Below are 19,974 nucleotides of genomic sequence, written 5' to 3' on the forward strand. Positions count from 1 at the left end.
AAGAACATTACTAAATTACAGTAAAGCTTGGGGACAAATTGGTCTTTCAAATGAACCAAAGCATAAAGCCAAATTAGGTATTAAGTGGCTTAAGAAAACAAAGTAAATATTTTGGAGGCGCCATCACAACACCCTGATCTCAGTCCCATAGAAAATTTGTTCAACGTTACACAAGTTCTGTCAGGAGGAATGAACCAAAATTACAGCAGACTATTGTGAGAAGCTTTTGGAAGGATACCCAAAATGTTTGCCTCAAATCACACACTTTAAACGCAATGCAACCACATTATTGAAGTAATGCATGCAAACTCCTGACATGGAAAAAACCAAATAAAAAAATTGGAAAAACCTTTATCTCTGTCATTGTTCTGCAAACATATCTAATTGTGGTAACCCTAACTGACCCAAATCAGAGCAAGTTTAGTCTGATTTAATATTATACAGTAAAAAAAAGTTCTGGGTCTTTTGTACAGTGTATACAACCCTCTGGTTTCAATCTGTAAATTATATAAAGTAGAATGTGGCCCCAAATTAAACTCTGTTCAAGGCCCTATAGCTACAGTCTGAACCTGTTCTAGTTTCGCAATATTCAATACAATTCTGTGTTTTAGTATAAATCGGACTATTTCCTCCAACTGGTCTTTAATTTCATCTTTTCAGTGTTTATCAGTCAACACATATCCAGTCTGTGAGAGCCCTCTCTCCTCTGTGCGCCTGCCTGTTTAAATCTCGCTCTCTCTGCGATGCAACTTCCGTTTTCAGCACCACGGACAGCTCCGTCTCTCTCATTTTTCTCCCTCCCCCTAACCGAGACCTTATACGGCATCTTGAGCGCGGAGGTAAACTTTTGCCAATATCCTGACTGAAGGTTTGTAACCGGTGTATGCGGAGCAGTGTGCGCGTCCGTCTGCTCCCATGTCCATCACAGCCGCACATCGCAGCTAGAAAGAAGAGCGTCCGCCACCCGACAAGGGAGAGGCTCCGGTGACAGATAAAAGCTCCCGATATGAAATGAATATGTACGGAGACGATACCGTGAGACAGATTTGCCGTTATTTGCTGCGGGGGATCAAACTGTAATCACGATCGTTACAAACTAAAAAAAAAAAATAGATAAAAAGAGAGAGCCGAGTGACCCACAGCACAGAAACAGAGCCGAGAGGTGGTTGACGAGAAAAGGACTGCTGCGCCGGGGGGACTCGAAAGGAGGGAACCGATCTGCATGTGAGACCGCTGGTCCAGGCGCGCACACACCGGAGGCAAGAGATGCAGCCTGCGAGCAAGCTCCTGACTCTGATTCTCCTCATCTTCATGGCCACAGAACTCACCCAAGTAGGTTTGCTATTTTAAACGCCATTTTTCCACCTGTTTGTTGTTTTTCAATATAAAGGTTAATTGGATCACTCTCATTAAAGGAGACCCAGAGAATTAGCCCTCTCCTCTTCTTAAACAGATTAACAACCTAGGATTACATGGTGTGAATGCGCTGTGCATTCACTATCTTCACTGCTGACAGATTGCAAACTCGGTCCTCGTTAGTGAAATCTCTGATTTATCAGTTCACATTTCCACTGTTCTGGTATCAGATGTTGCCTGCAGCTTTCTCTAAAACCCATCAATTAACAATGATGGACTGCTGCTCTCGACAGTTATAAATAAGAGCTAAACAATCAAATGCAGTGTCTCACACAAATGGGGGTGGGGTGGGGAGGTGGGATTTGAGCATGCCCACTGACCACAGTGTGACAGGGTGCTGGCGCCTGTGAGTGAAGGGAAACATTAGTCCAAAAATTAGCTCAAAAGTGGTGCACAATACACGGTGAGCAGCATACTGATGTTGGGTTGTTTATTAGAGATACCTGACATGCAGTAAACATAATAAACATGAGACTGCCATGCTGGTAAGAGAGTGAGAGGAGTGGGTTTATTTATCACCAAGGCCCCTGATGCTGCTGGAGTGAAGGATTTTGTATTATTTAATTCCACTTGCTTTAACACAAAGTCATATTTTTCTGTGTTGTAAATCCAACAGTAGCTGGTAATTGGAGAGAAAATAATATCAAATATGGAACGAGGCACTATCAACACTATCAATAAATTCTGTTTCCCCCATTGGCACGCCACAAGGCACAAACTCAATAATGTGGGTGTAAAGTAGTTTGCTGCAAAAATCCTGCCGGCCCTGACAACCAGCATGTCGGAACAATATTGACACAATGTGGCTTTTCATGGGAACAGGTTTTCATGAGAAATGTCATGAGCACACTTTTATTCAAAGAAGCAACAGCTTTCTTTTGACATTCTCACAGGGTTGTGTAGCGGACAAGGTTTGGATGTTAACATTTTTGTTAATCTGGCAAGTTTTTACATAAAAGCGAGCATTATGCAGCTACATCTGCTGGTGGAAGCAGTGGTGCAGACAGACCATTTGGAACATACTGATAATCCTGGGGTGCCACACTGAAACCAAAGAGCATAGACAGGGGTATTTACAGGGGTATTTTTAGGGGTGGTGGGGTTTGCTAAAAAAGATTTGAAGGATTCCCAGAAGTTGACTGTTATAAATGTACAAAAAGCTACATAAATAAATGGAAAACTCTGCAATGACCCTAGGTCACTTTGCCAATTTGCCAGGTCATACCCCAATTTCCTAAACACAGACTGACACTTACTCCCATGGTGTACTTGTAAACAAACTATCTTTTGCTCATGTACTTAAACTGATGCATAACAGTTGACCCCCCCCCCCCACCCCAACTCAATGTTGGATTCAATCAAATGAATTGAGAATAGTATTTTACATGTATTTTTTAGAAACTTGCAGATTCTCCAGTTTTATGGCATTTTGGGGTGGAGGGGTGGGGTGGGGGGCCCAAACTGGATTTCTCAAATCAGTATCTTACTAAATTTTAAATAGATCAGTCCAGGTTTTCACCAACCTAAACACAGTGATTTCCATTCGTGTCTAAATCTTAAATTTTCCCAATACTGAAAAAGCAAATAAATAAATTAATTGTTGTGTTTATTCAACTATATAGCATTTCCATTAAGCTTAAACTGTATTTTAAAGTAGCTCTGTTCAATGTATTGACTTACAGTGCTTAAAATGTGCATAACACAGTGGATGCCAAATTCCCATTGACAGGACATGAAAAATAAACAAAAACAAAAAATGGGTGCAATTCTATTTTTTCATTATTTAATTAATTGTTTGGAACAGCAGTGCCACTCCATGATGAGAGGGCACCCTGGGCAGTTGGCCTTATTGCCCACATTAAACACCTAATTTACCCTATATCGATTTATTTTGGTTCTAAAGCCAATTTGGCCAGTCTTTTATGACATTTATGAATATGACCAAAACAGCAATATGCAAAATGGTAAAAACAGCAGTACCTGTTGCAACTCATTAAAGCTTGGCAATGAATTGCAGCATGGACCCCCTCATAATTCATATTTAAAGAAAATATTTAAAGCCTTGCCATGAAATGGCAGTGAGGGAGTCAGCAAATTTATAGTGGTGGCCATTGCTCCCCTTTGGTAGCTCCACTGGGTGGAAGCCAGAACTGTGTGTTGCCCTCCTTTTCTGGTGTTGTGCCTAATTCCTGTTCAGGTCAGAGCCCATGACACACTGACAGTGTTCTTTTTTGATGGCCTGTGAGGAAGTCGATATTATTCTGGCACCACAGAAACAAAAAGACAAGGTACCCTGACAGGCAGTAGTTTTATTGCCTCCTTTTCATAAAAACCTTAGGTACATTTAAGTGTAGGAGGGTAAATCAAATATCTTCCCATTTCACCTCTGGCTGAAACCAGTTAGGAAAAAAATCTGAGCTTTTTCTATGCACACATGGACTGCATGCATTACTGCTGAATCATTTATTATGAAAAAAGCCACCAAGCAGTACTGTACTGTGTCGACCTCTGAGGCTGAACAATGAAACCTTCCTAACGACTGCATTAAGAGCCTCGCTTCAAAACTCTTCCACAGTTTCAGATGGAGAGTTTAAAGGAGAACTTTTCACAGCATCTGGCCGCAGGAGCAGCCAGCCGTCTGATTAGTGACACCATCTCTATATTCATCCTGCTCTCAGTCATTCAAATCCTGCTCCCCGGATTTGGCTTTTTAGACCCCACGTTCTTTCTGAGACAAAGCATTCTGAGCAGCATCTGTTTCTCTCCTACGCTGCCTCTTCCACCAATGGGTACCTCAGCAACACCCTAATGGAGCAGGTGGTGCTCTTTAAAGGCACCTTTTTGATACTGCAACATGGTAATTGAAGGAATAGCTCAGTTTGTAAAGCTTTTGGTTGCACGTGTAAGTACATATAGGTTTTCAAGGAGCAGTTTACCAACTTTTGTTGGACGAAACTAAGAAAAAAATAGTAAAACAACAATAATACTCAGTCTGGCTTTACATGGTTTAGAGTGAATTTCATTATGCGTGGTGTGATTGGCAGCTGATGATTATGATTCACTTTGGCCAGCTGAGCAAAGGGTGGAGAGGAGGAAGGAAGGAATCAGAAGACGAGTAGGTGGAGGTATGATGCATTTCACAGTGCATTTGTAGGATGAAATATGTGATTTTTTTCTTCTTATTTTTGTTTTTTCCTTTTTTTACTGCTTCATGAAGAGCTATAACTCTGGATTCTAAATGTGACATTGTGGTTGTCCTACAAGGTAAAAACCGCTGCAGCAGCACAAAGAGCCCAGACAGAAGTACTACTCTCATGAAGCTTTAATGCTGAATTATGGAGCAGTAGTAGGTCGTTGTGGAGGTGTATTGTAAAAACTGCCAGCTTGTTTTTATTTTCCAGCAGTTCTGTGCCTTTAACCTACAGTTTAGTACCAAATAAATTGTAAAAAGAAGTATTAATATTAATCTCAGGCAAGCACAGTTATCACAGTTAACCAGACTGGTATTGTTTTTTGTATGAACCCCTTGGGGATAAATGCTCAATCAATGCTGCAGTGCATATCCACCAATCTGTCTTGATAAATGGTCTGATTGACCCATCTGCAAGAAGGTGGATGATTATTATCCTTTCTGTAACCGTAACTGTTGTTCTCCATGATTTAATCCTGAGAACTTTAGCCGGATGCTGTGCCATTCATTTTGAGATTAGGGTGAAGGTACGCTGATGCATATCTAGTTAGCAATATATTTGTCTGGGTTTCTTTCTTTATTTTTCCTTCTTTTGTGATTTTCTGTTTCCTTAAAAAAACAGACAAATAAAAAACAACCAACAACATTATTGTAATCGGTATGCAATAGGAAAACATGTGTATCTAAGGCACCAGGTCTGGCTCTAACCCAAGGGCCCATAAAAGGCCGGCCACGAGAATACATTGTTAAAAGCTCCCGCTGTCCTCCACTAACCTTTATCTCATTATATAATCTGAAAGTGGACAGCAGAGCACAGTGGGGGGTCGATAGCAGCCAATGAACCTAATGTCACTGTGAGATCCCACCTGAAAGGTCATCTACAGTGAATGAGAAAAGGCTACAGGTGGAGGAGAATCGTAGATGTGAAAATAATGGACATACAATGTGCACATAGATTCTTCTGATGTTTCAACTTGCCAGAGAAATGCATTATACAGACTGCACACCTACACACATCTAATCAGAGTTTTAACCTTTATCAAATTGATCCAGAACATTGCTAGATTCTATTTCATCTCTTACCCCTCATTCCCAGTCCTTAACCCTACATTTATAAAAGCAGGACATCCGAAATGTTTCTGTGGTGAGTGTGAATTTGAATGGGAATGGCTTTTTAGTCCTTAAAAAGTTATTTTTTTCAGGGGTGCACTTGGAAACAAGGCGTAAGAGGTGTGCTTGCACTGACTCTGACAAATGTACATTTTTCCCAGATGACATATTTTTAATGGCCTAATTACTGATATAATCTCCAAGTCATTAATCAGCATAAAACATAGAAAAGAAAAAAAAAATCTCAATTTATAACATGTTACCATCACAGCACTCGTTAGATGTCATTTAAAGATTTTTTTAACAAGCAGCACAAAATCGACCAAACAGTGTAGCATTTCACTGTTTAAAATATGCTGTCATAAGAGCAACCACAGGACAATCAATGTAATGTCTGGTTTTATGTAATATGCTGTATTACTGTAGTGGAAAATAAATGCACTAAGCACTCCCAATGTTGTATGATGCTGTAAGTAGAGCTTTATTTGGCGCCTGCATCCAGTTAAAGCCACTTTCCACAAAAGCATCACTGACCTCCGCTCCTGTGCTTGATCTTTTTTTTATTTATTTTTTATTAATCATTTATTTATTTGCATTTTACAATCCACAAGAGGAACCAAGTTTGGTGTTGCTGATCTGTTTAAAACAGCTAAAGCATACAATGTGCATATATATATATATATATATTTTACCAGATCAGTTAAATCAGCTTAAATGTGATTTAAATTATTACACTGTTGGCATAATTTTGAAACTTTAAAGGTTTTGCTTAGCAGCCATACAACTGGTGCATTTGTCAACATGTAATGTGGGAATTTTCCCCTTGGGTCCATAGGCAACCATGTACTACTAATTGATATACTTCAAGGAGGCTTAAAGATTAGTGTTAATGGACGTCTGATGTTTTGGAACAACTGTATATCACATAGTACATTTTTATAACTATATTGTAAAAATTTTAAGCAACATTTATTTTTCACAGAATGTTACATGTTTTTTATTTTTTTATTTTTAACAAGGATTAAAACTATGTCTGCTGCAGGATAAAATTTAATGTTTATTTAACACATAGTCATGTAAAGTCTGAGTGGTTACAAATTGTTCAGTTCAGCAAAAACTGATGATCTTGAAGCAGTGTCCCATTTCAAAGTGGGATATTTTAATCACTACACTAGGTATAGAATAGGTAGTGGTAGGGATAACAGTAGGGAATGGGATTCAGCCGTATGCTCTCTTTATGAGAATGGTTCCCAAATATTCCAGTTTCGACCAACACGTCATTGACTGAGACTTATGACCCTGTATACATGAGCATATGCATTTCTACTAAATTAATTAAACAGGGGTATAGTGACCACTCAAATGACATTAAAAGCCGGTGTAATGATTTTATATATTTGTTAGTACTATTTTTTGTCTTTTGTAAAATGTATAGGACAGATATGCTTTAGCATGATCAATTTTATTATTGCTTGATTCCTCGAAGTGGATCTCAGGACCCCTAGTTTGGAAAATTCTGCTTTAGGCTGTGCTAAAGGAATATCTATTCCTGGTTAGATTTGGAACAAAGTGAGCAACCATGTCAATGCAAAAGCCTTGGTGCATTGCTTGAAGACCAACTCAAACCTAAATTCACTTTTAGATTTTGTTTTAATTGAACCTTTAACGAAAAATACATATATTTTTAGATGTTCATCTCTTTTGGCATATTTTGTTTTTATACTTGTAACGCGAAAAACAGCTACACGATGGCGCCAGAGTCACACAAATGAAAAGCAGATTTTGTCAAAAAAGTTGAACGCGTCCCGCTGCCTCATCAGACAACCATATCTCAAACGCTGTCATTTCATTGCTTTTCCAACCGTATTCCCTTTGTGTTATAACTGAAGGCTGTGCGGTTATACTTGTTAAGTTAGCAGCGAATGCTCAGCTTTTATTGTGCAGACAGAAAGGGCAGATAGAGAAATGTGACCGCCAGGATGACGGAACCCTCTCAGCTTCACTATCGGCTGACCTCATTGTCGTGAAGCCTGCGTCGGGCGGCTTGTTGACGACCCAGCTGCGGTCCGAGATTGGCGATTACAAAGAACGGAGCCCGTCCCGTGTGACATCATTCCGTCTGGCACGGGGGAGATCTACAGCACCTCCTCTTTTCTCCTCATCCATTTGGAGCCGCCCGTGCGAGCAGTTCATCACAGAGCGCACCCAGGAAGGAGGCGGACCCAGATAGTAAGGGCGAACCGGAGATCGAGGGCAGCAGTGTGCGGGACGGCCAGCAAAGGGGATCTATCCATCTGCAACTTTCGGGGTTTTGCACCCGCCATCCTCCTCTGGATCAAGTTTTACGACTCTTGTGTCTGTCCCAGATCTTAATCCGCGCCTGCGTCCGAGCCCCGCATCCATTCGGAGATGTCCACTATTAGAAGAGCCGAACCGGAGACCCGGTCGGAACACCAAGATGCTCTGGGCACCGTGACTCGCCTCCCCTGTTTCTCCACGGAGTCTGTAGAATGAAGGAGGATTAACGTTGAGTCCGAGACCGGAGCGCTAAGAAGATGACGGTGCCGTTGCTGAAGATCGGGGTCGTGCTGAGCACCATGGCGATGATTACCAACTGGATGTCGCAGACCCTCCCCTCTCTGGTGGGGCTCAATACTACCAAGCTGACAGCGGCGCATGGAGGGTACCCAGACCGGAGCACGGGAGTAAGTTCCACCCGTTCTCCACCATTGGTCGGGCTGATTTTTTCTTTACTTAAGTATTTTAATTAATTATACGAAATATTGATGGGTTCATTCATAATTTAAAGCTGAAATCGTGTTGTGCGCCTGGACTAGTAAAGGATTTGGAAAGGCATAGATTCCTCTGGCGTCTGATGTAGGGCTGTTGGGCAAAAATGGAAAGTTGGTAATTTTGCTCAGATTTTCATCTAAAAAATTTGAAATTTAGGATACCAAATGAGAAAACTTGGAAATGAAAAAGAAAGCATGCTCTCATATTTCCTTTCATCCTTTGTCTCCACAGTGAGTAAATGGAAGGAGGCGCTCAAAACTAGATGAATCAAAGTCAAGAGTTTATCATGCTGGTCTTGTCAAATAGTAAAAAAAAATATTTTGTAGACTTTAAGCAGGGGATATAATAACAGGCTTAATGGAATAATTCTGTCCCATAAACAGGAGCGTTTCTAGATTGTTTTTAAACAGGGTGGCCAAATGGGTGCCACCTATGATCTGGGGGTAGTATACTAATTCTAAAAACCATAGATTTATTTGGCTACTGCGATTTTTGCAACAGAAGAGAAAACAATTAAATAAGCATGACTAAAGGCATGGTTTAACTCATTGATGTTTGTCCTCTCCTCTCATAAGTACTGAATAATGAAAATCAAGACTGCCTGGCCTGGAGGGAGGAAACACATTTCTAAGGGTGGTCATTGCTCCTTACCCACCCCATGCCCTTCTTAGTGCCTCTACATGTAATGATTTTAGACAATTCCTTCCTTGGAATATTTGCAATCAGATTAATGATTGGCAGCTCAAATACTGAAAAATGTCTTTGTTGATAATTAATACTTCAAAAGAAAGAATTCTCATGATTTTCAATCTGTAACATTAATCAGCAGCATGTACGTTGATGCCGTTTTGAGTTTAATACAAATTAAGTGAAGGTTCTGAACATATGCTTTGATGTTACTATTAACTCTACCAAGCAACCCATTTATTTTCTTATGTTTATAACCCTTAAAAATGGTCTGGGCCAGTAAAAGACTGGTAGGAGAATCTTTTGTATTTTTTCTTTAGCAACGAGGTAGTACTCAGTTGTAGTCTTATTCCCCTTTGTTTTCATCAATGCCTCCTTGGCTGGATTAAAAACAGCTGACACAGTCTGCCACACAGTAGTGGATATTTTAATAAAAACCCACCCCTTTTCTCTTATCCCAGCAGCAGGATAGTAAATGGATTAGTCATGTCTCATGTGATTGAAAAAACACTGTGACGTCATATTTCTTGTATTGTAGAGCTGTGACCCACACGCAAACACATAGACTGAATGCAGATTATTCTGAGTTTTTTTCCTGGCAGATAACATTTTCTGGTCTAATATTTAACCCTTTATGACCGGCGGGAGCGCCGGCGCTCCCATTTGCATATCTATTTTTAAACGCCTGTAGAATTGCGACCAAATAAGCTAGAACAATACTTTTTTTTGCAAATGAAACCGGAAAGTTCAACTTAAATATTCTACTCACCACGTGTCCCAGAGCACGGTTTTTATTTTCCACTAAAAAAAAAAAAAATCGCAAAAAACAAACATTAAAATCCAGACCGCAGTGTACTTCCTACAACGGAATATACGTGATAACATTGGTGGATGAACTATCACATGGTTTTCTTTCACGCCAATGCCCGCAACAACCGAAAGTGATGTCATTTCCTGGGTTTTTTTTTTTTTTTTTGGAGTGGTCTTTTTTTTCCCAGAAGTTGTAGTTTTTCGCGATAAACTTCGCTCGCACTTTCGCTTTCATTTTCACTTAGAGATTTAATTACACTTCTGTAAATAGTTTATTTTGATGCACATATTATCTTTTGTCAAACTGTTCACAATGTACATTTTATGTTCGTTTTGTGTATTGTTATGGACACATACCAAATAAATTTCCTGTGGTTTGCAAGGGTTTTGTGCAACTTTTGTATATTGCAATTACTGAGGGATACAGCTATGATATTTCTGTATTTAGGAAAATATGTGCAAAAAAAAAAAAAACAACCCGAAAAAACGATTTTAATTTTTCTGGTGGTTAATTGCACTTTTTAGCAATTTACTTAGTTAATATGGAGTTATTATATACAAAATATTAAAATTTAGGATGTAAGGGTTGTATTGATGTATAACAAATTGAAATGCTCCAAAAATGGCTCTACTGCATGTACAAATGTAAAAATATGCTCTGGCAAACTTGTTCTATGGTAGGTCATTCCAAATATGATAAATTAGAAATTTTAAACTCATTAAAGAGCAAAATAAATGTATTGCAGATTATTTAGTAAGAAGTAGTAGCTTAGGTTTTAATAAAATATTACTAGATCAACCTTTTTGTCTTAAAATAATAATTAAACTCAACACACTTGCATCATATCAAATGCTGTTGGTTGATTGCTTTATAGATTGAAAATAGTGAAAAGTCTTAGGTTTTGTGAACGTTCTAAATAGAAAAGTAAAATTCAGAATTTTTCAGTATTTGAGAGCAATCAGAGCTGATTAAGGAAACATAGTATGTGTCTGATGTCTGGTTACTGATAGGTACATCTATAGGAAAACCCCCCCCAAAAAAATCAACAACAGAAAACACAATCTTGATCATTGTTCTACTTATGGTTACAGTACAGATGAAATGTAAACCCAGCTGTGACACAACCACCTACTAAAAATAAGTAAGAATTGTTTCTGTTAATGTAACTTTCAGATTATGAATGTGTTCTTTCATAAGTAAACAACTAGTGCATTTGTAAAGATGTCCTGTTGCTTGTACCTCAAGCTGACTCTAAATAATGGGAGTAGCTTTGGCAGTTCTTTAAATTGTTTTACATAACAAGTGAGAATTAATTTATTTTCATACTATATACACCAAAATAATAGGGGGTTAGGGTTAGACTCCTAAGCAGCAGGACGATTTGCCTGAGCAATAAATGTAACTTTCTTGCTCAGCAATGTCTATGGACAAGTCTGCGTCTAGTTTCCATGGTAACCATGTGCTATACCGATGGATTTTAAATCAGAAATTTGTTACAGAATCTCTGACATTCTGATGTATCTTCATAACATGCAGTATTTCATGATAAACAGGTGGCGCCTAACCATGTACAGGGTCTAGATGTTGATACATATTTTACATAACAACAAAGTTTATACTTACTATGTTATGCCACCTTTGAGCATTTTCGTTTCTTTTTTTTTTTCCCTTTTTTGTATGAAGGTGTTGCCAGCAAACCCAGAGGAGTCGTGGCAGGTGTACAGTTCCGCCCAGGATAGCGAAGGGAGGTGTGTCTGCACTGTGGTGGCGCCCCAGCAGTCCATGTGCTCACGGGATGCCCGCACCAAACAACTGAGGCAGCTGCTGGAGAAGGTAATTGCTTGGTTAAGTACCCGGCAACAGCAATCAATGTCTCACAATGCCCAGGGTAACCATTTTTACCCTTTTTCCCATACACAAACAGTGGTATGCCCAGTCACCTCCCTGAATATGGGACAAGAATAGAAATCATACATCTAATGAGCTCCCTGGAAACCCAAGTTATCATGGGAGGCAGTTGAACACTTAGCTTGTATTGTGCTGCATTCACCCAGAGCAACACATCTAATGATGCAACACAGCTCAACACCCAGAAGGGGATCTAAGACACAAACATTGGCAAATAAGCTAATCAAAAATAATGCAGATGAGCTGATTTACATGAGCCGACATCAATAGACTCCTCTTAGTTTAAGGAGTTTGTCAAATAGAACATTTCTGGAGATAGCAAATGTCTCAACAGTATGCATTCTTCACTTCTGAGGCCCCTGACTAGTCGGCCTGATGTCAGAGTTTGTGAATCACCAGGAAACGAATGCCAAGCCAAAACAACATATTGAAAGCCTGTTGCTTTTTCTCTACAGCAGATACTCTAAACAAACCTTTACTGTGGGGAAAAATAGGAGACAGTTATTTTAGTTACTCAGTCTGCACTTGTGCTTACTGAATTCCCAGGTCCAGAACATGACCCAGTCCATCCAGGTGCTGGACCAGCGCACCCAGAGGGACCTTCAGTATGTAGAGAAGATGGAGGTCCAACTCCGTGGCCTGGAGACAAAGTTCAGGCAGGTGGAGGAGAATCACAAGCAGAACATTGCTAAGCAATACAAGGTATGAAACCACTTCTGCAGTTATCCATCCCAGCACCATGCTGTCATAGATGCTGTGTCACTCAGCGCTAACAGCCTAACCCATTCTATGTTGTCTGTCAGTACAAAGTGTGTAGAATCATCACAGTCATAGAGTATATTCAGAAATTTGTAATAAATGTCATTAAATAGGTAAAATAGAATTGCAACATAAAATCAGCTGTCCCCATCATTGTAACCAACCAATTTAATTATTTATTGTCTAATTATTTAAAATCGGTTTAATTAAGGACATACCACATATATGTACAGATTTACTAAATATATGAACTAAATATATCTGCAAAAAAAAACCCTGAAAAAGAATCAAAAACGGTAGTTCTCTTTCAAATAAAGGATCTTTACTTATGTCTGTCTTTCTGAACTTGGTGAAATGGATTGCATCTAAGATTATGTAACATTCTGATACTATTTGCATTAGTGCCCTTTATATCTCTGCCTTTTTCCTTCAAGTCAAGTCAGCTCAACTCAACACCTTTAAATTATTGAGCTCTCCCTGTCAGTTGGCCTAAAACCAAACAGCGCTGCAGCTGTGTTTGGCTCTGTGGCTAAATCCATGACATTAAAATCAATAGATGCTCATCGAAATGTGTTTGGTCAAAAATACTAAGGTAAGCCTTTGGAGATAAATGCCTCTTAAGTCAGCTGCCATTAAAACAATATACATCAAGAAGAAGTTGTAAAAGGAATACCCATTTGACAACGCTAATTGTGCAGAACAAGATTTAACTGTTTTTATTGCAAATGATTAAAAACAATTTAAAAGAATATAGAAAAATTTTACACTCTAGTTATCAACTCAGCGGCTCATACTTACAGTTTGAGCTGCTACATACAGTTTGGTTGAAAATGTAAGTTTTTGCGAATGGTTCAATGTATTGTTTCAATTGAAATTTTTACCATATTAATTAGTGCTGATATGACCCAACTATTTCTGTTTTCCTACATATAAAAATCATTACCTAAAAAACCGAATAGCTGGAACAGATACAATATCTGTAAAAACATCAACTTAAAGTTTCATTTTAATCCACTTATGAGAAATCTTTTCTTATCCTTTGATAACAAACCATAATGTATTAGTAATGCTTTTCAGTTCTTTCATATTAAGGGTGGAATGATACATCTAGCTCATGATATGATAAGATATTATACTTGAGATTTTAGTGATATGTTTGAGAAAACTATTTAAAGTATAAATTTACCCTTTTTGTTGATTTTCATGAATAGAGTAAAGATTTTCCGAATGACACCCTATGATGTAAAGAGTCTCCAATGAGTACAGAATAATCCAGTTCAGATTTGACAAGTGCATTTGTTGCTTGCTCAACTTAATGTGCTCCTAACTCCTTGTAGGCTATTGTCGTAAATCTCAAACCACTCAAACCACCACACAGCCAAGATTGCATATGACTAATGCTTGTTGAAGCATACCTAACACACACCAGAGATAACACTGGAAGCACTTTGCCTTTACCTGTTGGTTGCAGTTAACCCCAATTATGTCTAATTTACCTAATTTGAGGCTTAAATCCTTACATTTATATCAAATTTTTGTGCTTTATTTATATTAATAATGAGTGGCTAATGCCAAAAGAGCATTGACGATGCTCTTTTTTTCTGTTTCTTATATTTCCAAGTGTGTTAGTCTATGTTCAGCATTGCATTATCCAGTTTAGGTTTGATGTAACATTAGCTTCTTCAAGGCTAATGTAAACGAGCATTGTCAGCCAACTATATGAGCAGTGTTGTATTAGAACATGTTTTCGATGCAACAGAACAACTCAAACTACTTTTTTATTTTGAAATAAGAGCCTCAAACATAGATACAAAAAATACTAACATACATTCACTTTACCTAATTAAATCACATGTTAAAAGCAACTGAATGATGCTTTGCAGGACATACTGCACACATTGAAGAAATATTCTGCACCCGTAGTCGGTATTCTAATGAATACAGACAAGACATTTGACAAGAATTTTATTTATGTGCCCATCCATACAACATAAATAGAGTTTCGCTGCATCTTTAGCTTTAGCATTGAATCCAAAGTAGCATGTGTTTTCATACTATCTGTCTTGCACCTCTCTAAGTGTTTCTTCCTGTCATTGATGCATGCATAGTAAATACTTCATGCGGCCATGTTCAGTGCATGCGCTCAGTTTACGTATAAGTGCATTTTATTAAACATGTGTGCCTTTGTGTGTTTCTTGAGTCAGATTAGAAAGCTCTAGCCCCTGTCAACAGTCTTTCATTTTCTTGCTTGCAGGGCTAACTTTAAGACATGTAAAGAGAGCCACAGGGAAGAAGAAGCAGGTCAATTCCAGTAACCCCCCCACCCCCCACCCCCCACCCCCCAAACTGCGCCACAGTTGTCCACAGATGTCCACAGTACTTTGGACATCAAACAGTTAATTTACCCTTTAGCTTCATTAAGATTAAGAGGCCCCATCACCCTTTCCCAAACCAACCCACTACTGATCTATTCCTGCATGTAACTGCTGTCAACGTTTTCCATCTTTAAAGCTTTTTGCTGGCGTAAATACATTATTATTAGTATTATTATTATTATTATGATTATTATTAATTGGTGTTAGTCAATATTTCTTTTGGCTTTTGTCTATGCATATTTGGTTAATCAGCAACTCTTTACGTAAAATTCTAGACGTAAAAATTCGAGACATTTTGTTATGTGTGACATGTAAAGCATGTAACCCTTAATACGATGTTGCATTTTGAACGTTGATGACCAATAAAGAGCTTTCCCAATTCTTGTCCGTGTACCGAGGGCTTGCTTTTTTTAAACGGCTGCTCGCCACCCAGGGATGGGGGGCCTCCCCCATGCTCTGCTTGTTCAAGCCAGTGGAGAGCATTCTTCGGGTTTGTTCACTAAGAGACACACCTGCACAGACAAATTAACAAAAAACATGACTGTACATTTGACGCACAAACAACGAACATAAACACAATCAGTGAAGAAGCAGGGCAGAGTTAGAGTAGTCAGGATCAGATAGGTGTTTTGTTTTTTTTCTTCTTTCCTTTCTTTTCTGGACAACGGGTCTCCCTTTGTCGCGCTTGACACTCAACCGAGCTTATTCTAATCCTTTCAGGCCATAAAGGCGAAAATGGAGGAGCTTAGGCCGTTGATACCAGTGTTGGAGGAGTACAAAGCCGATGCCAAATTGGTATTGCAATTTAAGGAGGAGGTCCGAAATCTGACGTCAGTTCTAAACGAGCTACAAGAAGAGATGGGGGCCTATGACTACGAGGAGCTCCACAACAGAGTGTCAAATCTTGAGGAGAGACTGCGAGCATGCATGCAAAAATTAGGTAGGCACAGAAAGTTGTTGGCACACACTTTGCTTCAAACACATGCATGCACATATAGTGACTTAGTGTGTTATAATTAGCTCAGAAATGAATTTTCAGGCATATATATACACTCTGAAATACAACATGTTTATATGTGGTTTTAAACCACCCCTTTAAAGTGGCCACAATTTCCAGTAGTCTTTTAAAGTGATCTAGATCAATATTTCTCCTGGATTGTTGAAGGTCTTCTAAAGGTTAGTCTTTTGATATTTGTAGATTTTAAGCTTTTCCCTGTCCAAAACAACAGAATATGATGTCTGTTCTTAAAAGTTAAGAAAACTGGACAAATGCAAAGTGAAAGAAGAAACATCAGGCTTAAAAAATGCTTCATATGACCAATATCTAAGAGACATCTCATTGAAAACAAGAAAATAAATCCAACATCAATATAAAAAATTGAATGGTTTGGAAATCACGTTATTGGTGCTAAAAATCCTAACTTTTGCTTGTGTTACCTCTGGTATTTCTCATAGATTTGAAGTGAAAGATTTCAGGTGACAAATTTTGTATTCTTTACAAGCATCCAGTAACAACAAGTGACAGAACAGTGGTTCATTACGAAGGTTTGGGAGCTTTTTTATTTCATTTCAAGAGTTTTATCAGCTGAACAAAGAAAAATAATGCATTGTCCAGAAAATGGCCCAAAAAACGTGAAAAAGCAAATATGATAAATCTTCAGAAGTCCGGAAGAAATGCTGTTCGCGAACTCTTCGAAAGATTTGGAAAAAGAATAGATCATTGGATGCAAAACATTATGACACAAGAATATAGCACAGTACTTTCCAAACTGTACACATAGACTGATATTTCTATACTCTTACTATATATGACTAATGACAAAGTTCAACAGTGATGTCTTTCTTCCTTACATTTTTAGGACAGGCAAACTAATGAGTTTTAGTTATTGATGTGTCACTCTTTTGTACTTCACAGCATATCTTTTCAAGAATCTGTATCATATATATCAATGACTTAAACATTTAGATTCAGATGGATGTATATGCTTTAATCTAAAAACATTTTGTATTTTCTTTCCATATTGTTTATATGACTCTGGGCCAAAAAAAAATCTTATATTAAATAAAATAAATTTAGCTTTTATTGCAGTAACTCACACTGAAAAATTTAGACATATCCAGCTTTTGATCTGTGAACATTCATGTAGTGAAGGAAGGAAAATCCTGTTAATAAAACATTTTTAACAAAAGCACAGTTGTTGGTACCCTTAACAATCTCTTTTTACATACAAATCTGGTGAACTCTACTAGGAAGCACCAAGTGGGTAATCACTAGGTCTTTCAGTAGGACAATGATCCAAGAAATATGGGCAAATCAACCTTTTTTCACCACCATCTCAGTGCCGAGACATAAATCCTTTAGAAAAATTGTGGGGTGAGGGAGCACAAGAGAGGACCCTGGACTCTGGATGATCTAGACAGACTGTAAAAAGGAATAGTCAAACATCCATCTCTCTGTATGTTTCAAGCTTGTTACACTTTATATTACAAGACTGGATGCTGCCATTTTGGCAAAGCAAGGTTGTACAAAATATGGGCAGAAAGGATTCAAACAATTGTGGTGATTTTATTAAAATTAATAATTTCTATATTGGATTTTTCCAGACTTTTCAGTGGGAGATTATGCTACAGAAATAGAACATTCATTTATTTTAACTGTTTCCAGACATCTTTTCCAGCAAATGCATATCACCTTCCTTTTTTAAATTGTTATAAATAATATGTGACATCCTACTATTAGGAGAGCCCTTTATTTCAGCCTACCTAATATGTCTTCTTTAACATATATTATGTATAGGTGTTTAATTATATATGGGTATAATTAAACACTAGCTTTCTCACATAAAGACACCTGCACTGCTCACGTGTATTCACCACACACGTTCTGATCACAGTCTTATCTTTGGTTTTAGCCCCTTCCTCAGACTCTTCACACCTCTGTCACAGCGCACAGTGCTAATAGATGCACACCCACATGGTGACTAAGATATATTACAAGAGCAGAGACACTTAGCACATCGCGGGTATATTGTGTCCCTGTTCTGAATTATTCACAGTGCAAGATGAAAGAGGAGAATTAAAAAAAAAGTGTTTCAGTCACAATGCCCTCTGCTCATTCATTTCAGCTCACTAACTGCTTCCTATGTCATTTTACGTTGTGGTGAAGAAGTATTTTTCCTCTTACTTAAATGTGTAATATCATCAAACAGATTAAAATATCAGACCAAAATAACATAAGTAAACACAAAAAGCAGTTTTGAAATGATGAGTTCATTTATTGGCAGAAAAGAGCAGTCCAAACCAACCTGATCCTAGGTGAAAATATAATTGTCCCTCCTTGTTTTATCATGAGTTAAGTCAGATTAACCACAGTTAACAACAGTTATCAGATTAACTACAGTTAACCACACCTAGGCCTGATTATTTTCACACCTGAGGAATCAATACAGTGCTTACATAGAATCAGTCTGGCGATATGAAGTAGGCGAAAAGATCTCACAAAGTAACAGATTGCGCCTCGATCTAAAGAAGTTAAAAAACAGTCATTGACATCAGTCAGTCTGAAAAGGCTCCAAAACAAATTTTCAGGCTTTAGGACTCCAGAGAACCACAGTGAGAGCCATTATCCACAAATGGAAAAAAATATTGAACAGTGGTGAACCTTTCCTGGAGTGGCCACACCACCAGTATTAATTCAAGAGAGCATTGACGACCCCTCCAAGAGGTCACAAAAGAACCCAGAACAAAATCCGCTGTAGACCTCAGTTTAGTTATGGGCTGTTCATGTTTCAACTGTAAGTAAGAGAATAGGTAAAACAACACTCTTTGGAGCATTCCAAGTCCAAAACCCCTGCTGATTAAACACAAAAAGTATCCTGAGAATCCCCAAGACTTAAAACTAACAGCATTTCAGAAAAAGAACATAATACATTTATATATGGTCTGGGGCTTGTCAAAATGGATGATCAATGAATTCTGCTTTTTAACACAAAATCCTAATGGAGAATAACCGACCATAAGTTTGTGATCTCTGGTTTAACTTCCCAGAAGTTATGAAGCAGGAGAAAGGTCTGCGACGAACCAGCAAGTCCACCTCTAAATGGTTAAAAAAAAAATCTGAAAGTTTTCAAGTGGCCTAGTCAAAGTCTGGACTTAAATATAAATGTGATGCTAATGCATTACCTTTCAAAGGCTCTAGTGTGGCTGAATTAAAACCATTTTGCAAAGCAGAATGGGCTAAAAGTCATCCACAGTGAAGTCAAAGATTGATTACCAGTTATTACAAATGCTTGATGTCAGCTGTTGCCCCTAAGTGTGGCACAAGCAGTTATTAGATATAGGAGGCATTTGCTTTTTCACATAGGGGATTGGATTGTTCAAGTTATGGTTGTCTGGTAATAAAATTTGTTTGATGAGCTGAAACATTTAAGGGTGAAAACAAAAATAAAAACTTAAAAACTTAATCTATAAGAGAGTAATTACTTTTTTTTACAGCACCGTATTTTACACCTATTTATGTTACAAGTCACCTCCAACCCACAACCTACCGGCATGGGGTTAGGACCCTTTCCATGTTTCCACTCCCAGTACGCTGAACACTCCACTCCTTGTGTCTGTGCTTAGGCAACAGAAGACAAGGGAGTGGGGACCGACATTGTGTACAAGATCAGAGGAGATAAAGGCGAGGTCACCCAGCGAGACACTGGCTTAGGCAGAACAGAGTGTGGCTATCCTTTTCATCTTCACATGCTTGCTAAAGCTCCCATACATAGTGCACACAAATACACTCCAGCTCCATGCGGCTATACGGAGATTAAACTGGCCAAGGTCACTGGCGACATTTGCATCTGAACAACGGGAAAAAACGTAGGCGAGAGAGCGCCAGAAATTTTACCTCTGAGTGATAGACATGAAGGACTGTTGGA

The 19,974-nt window shown here is 38.4% G+C and overlaps 1 protein-coding gene across 2 annotated transcripts in view; it reads left to right on the forward strand.

Annotated features, from left to right (window-relative positions):
• The first annotated feature begins 732 nt into the window (after positions 1-732).
• Positions 733-19,974, forward strand: part of olfm1b (olfactomedin 1b) — a 29,611-nt gene continuing 10,369 nt past the window's right edge. Inside the window, exons 1-4 of one of the 2 annotated variants that reach the window (XM_047372541.1) lie at positions 733-1,332; positions 11,691-11,840; positions 12,462-12,617; positions 15,770-15,989. In XM_047372541.1, coding sequence (XP_047228497.1) covers positions 1,267-1,332; positions 11,691-11,840; positions 12,462-12,617; positions 15,770-15,989 — 592 coding nt within the window. In that variant the 5' untranslated portion in view covers positions 733-1,266. Of the gene's footprint in view, positions 1,333-7,609; positions 8,422-11,690; positions 11,841-12,461; positions 12,618-15,769; positions 15,990-19,974 lie in introns of those variants that run through there. The other variant, XM_047372540.1, reaches the window with a different exon arrangement.

Source organism: Girardinichthys multiradiatus, chromosome 8 (genome assembly GCF_021462225.1).
Source record: "Girardinichthys multiradiatus isolate DD_20200921_A chromosome 8, DD_fGirMul_XY1, whole genome shotgun sequence".
Classification (NCBI taxonomy): Eukaryota; Metazoa; Chordata; class Actinopteri; order Cyprinodontiformes; family Goodeidae; genus Girardinichthys; species Girardinichthys multiradiatus.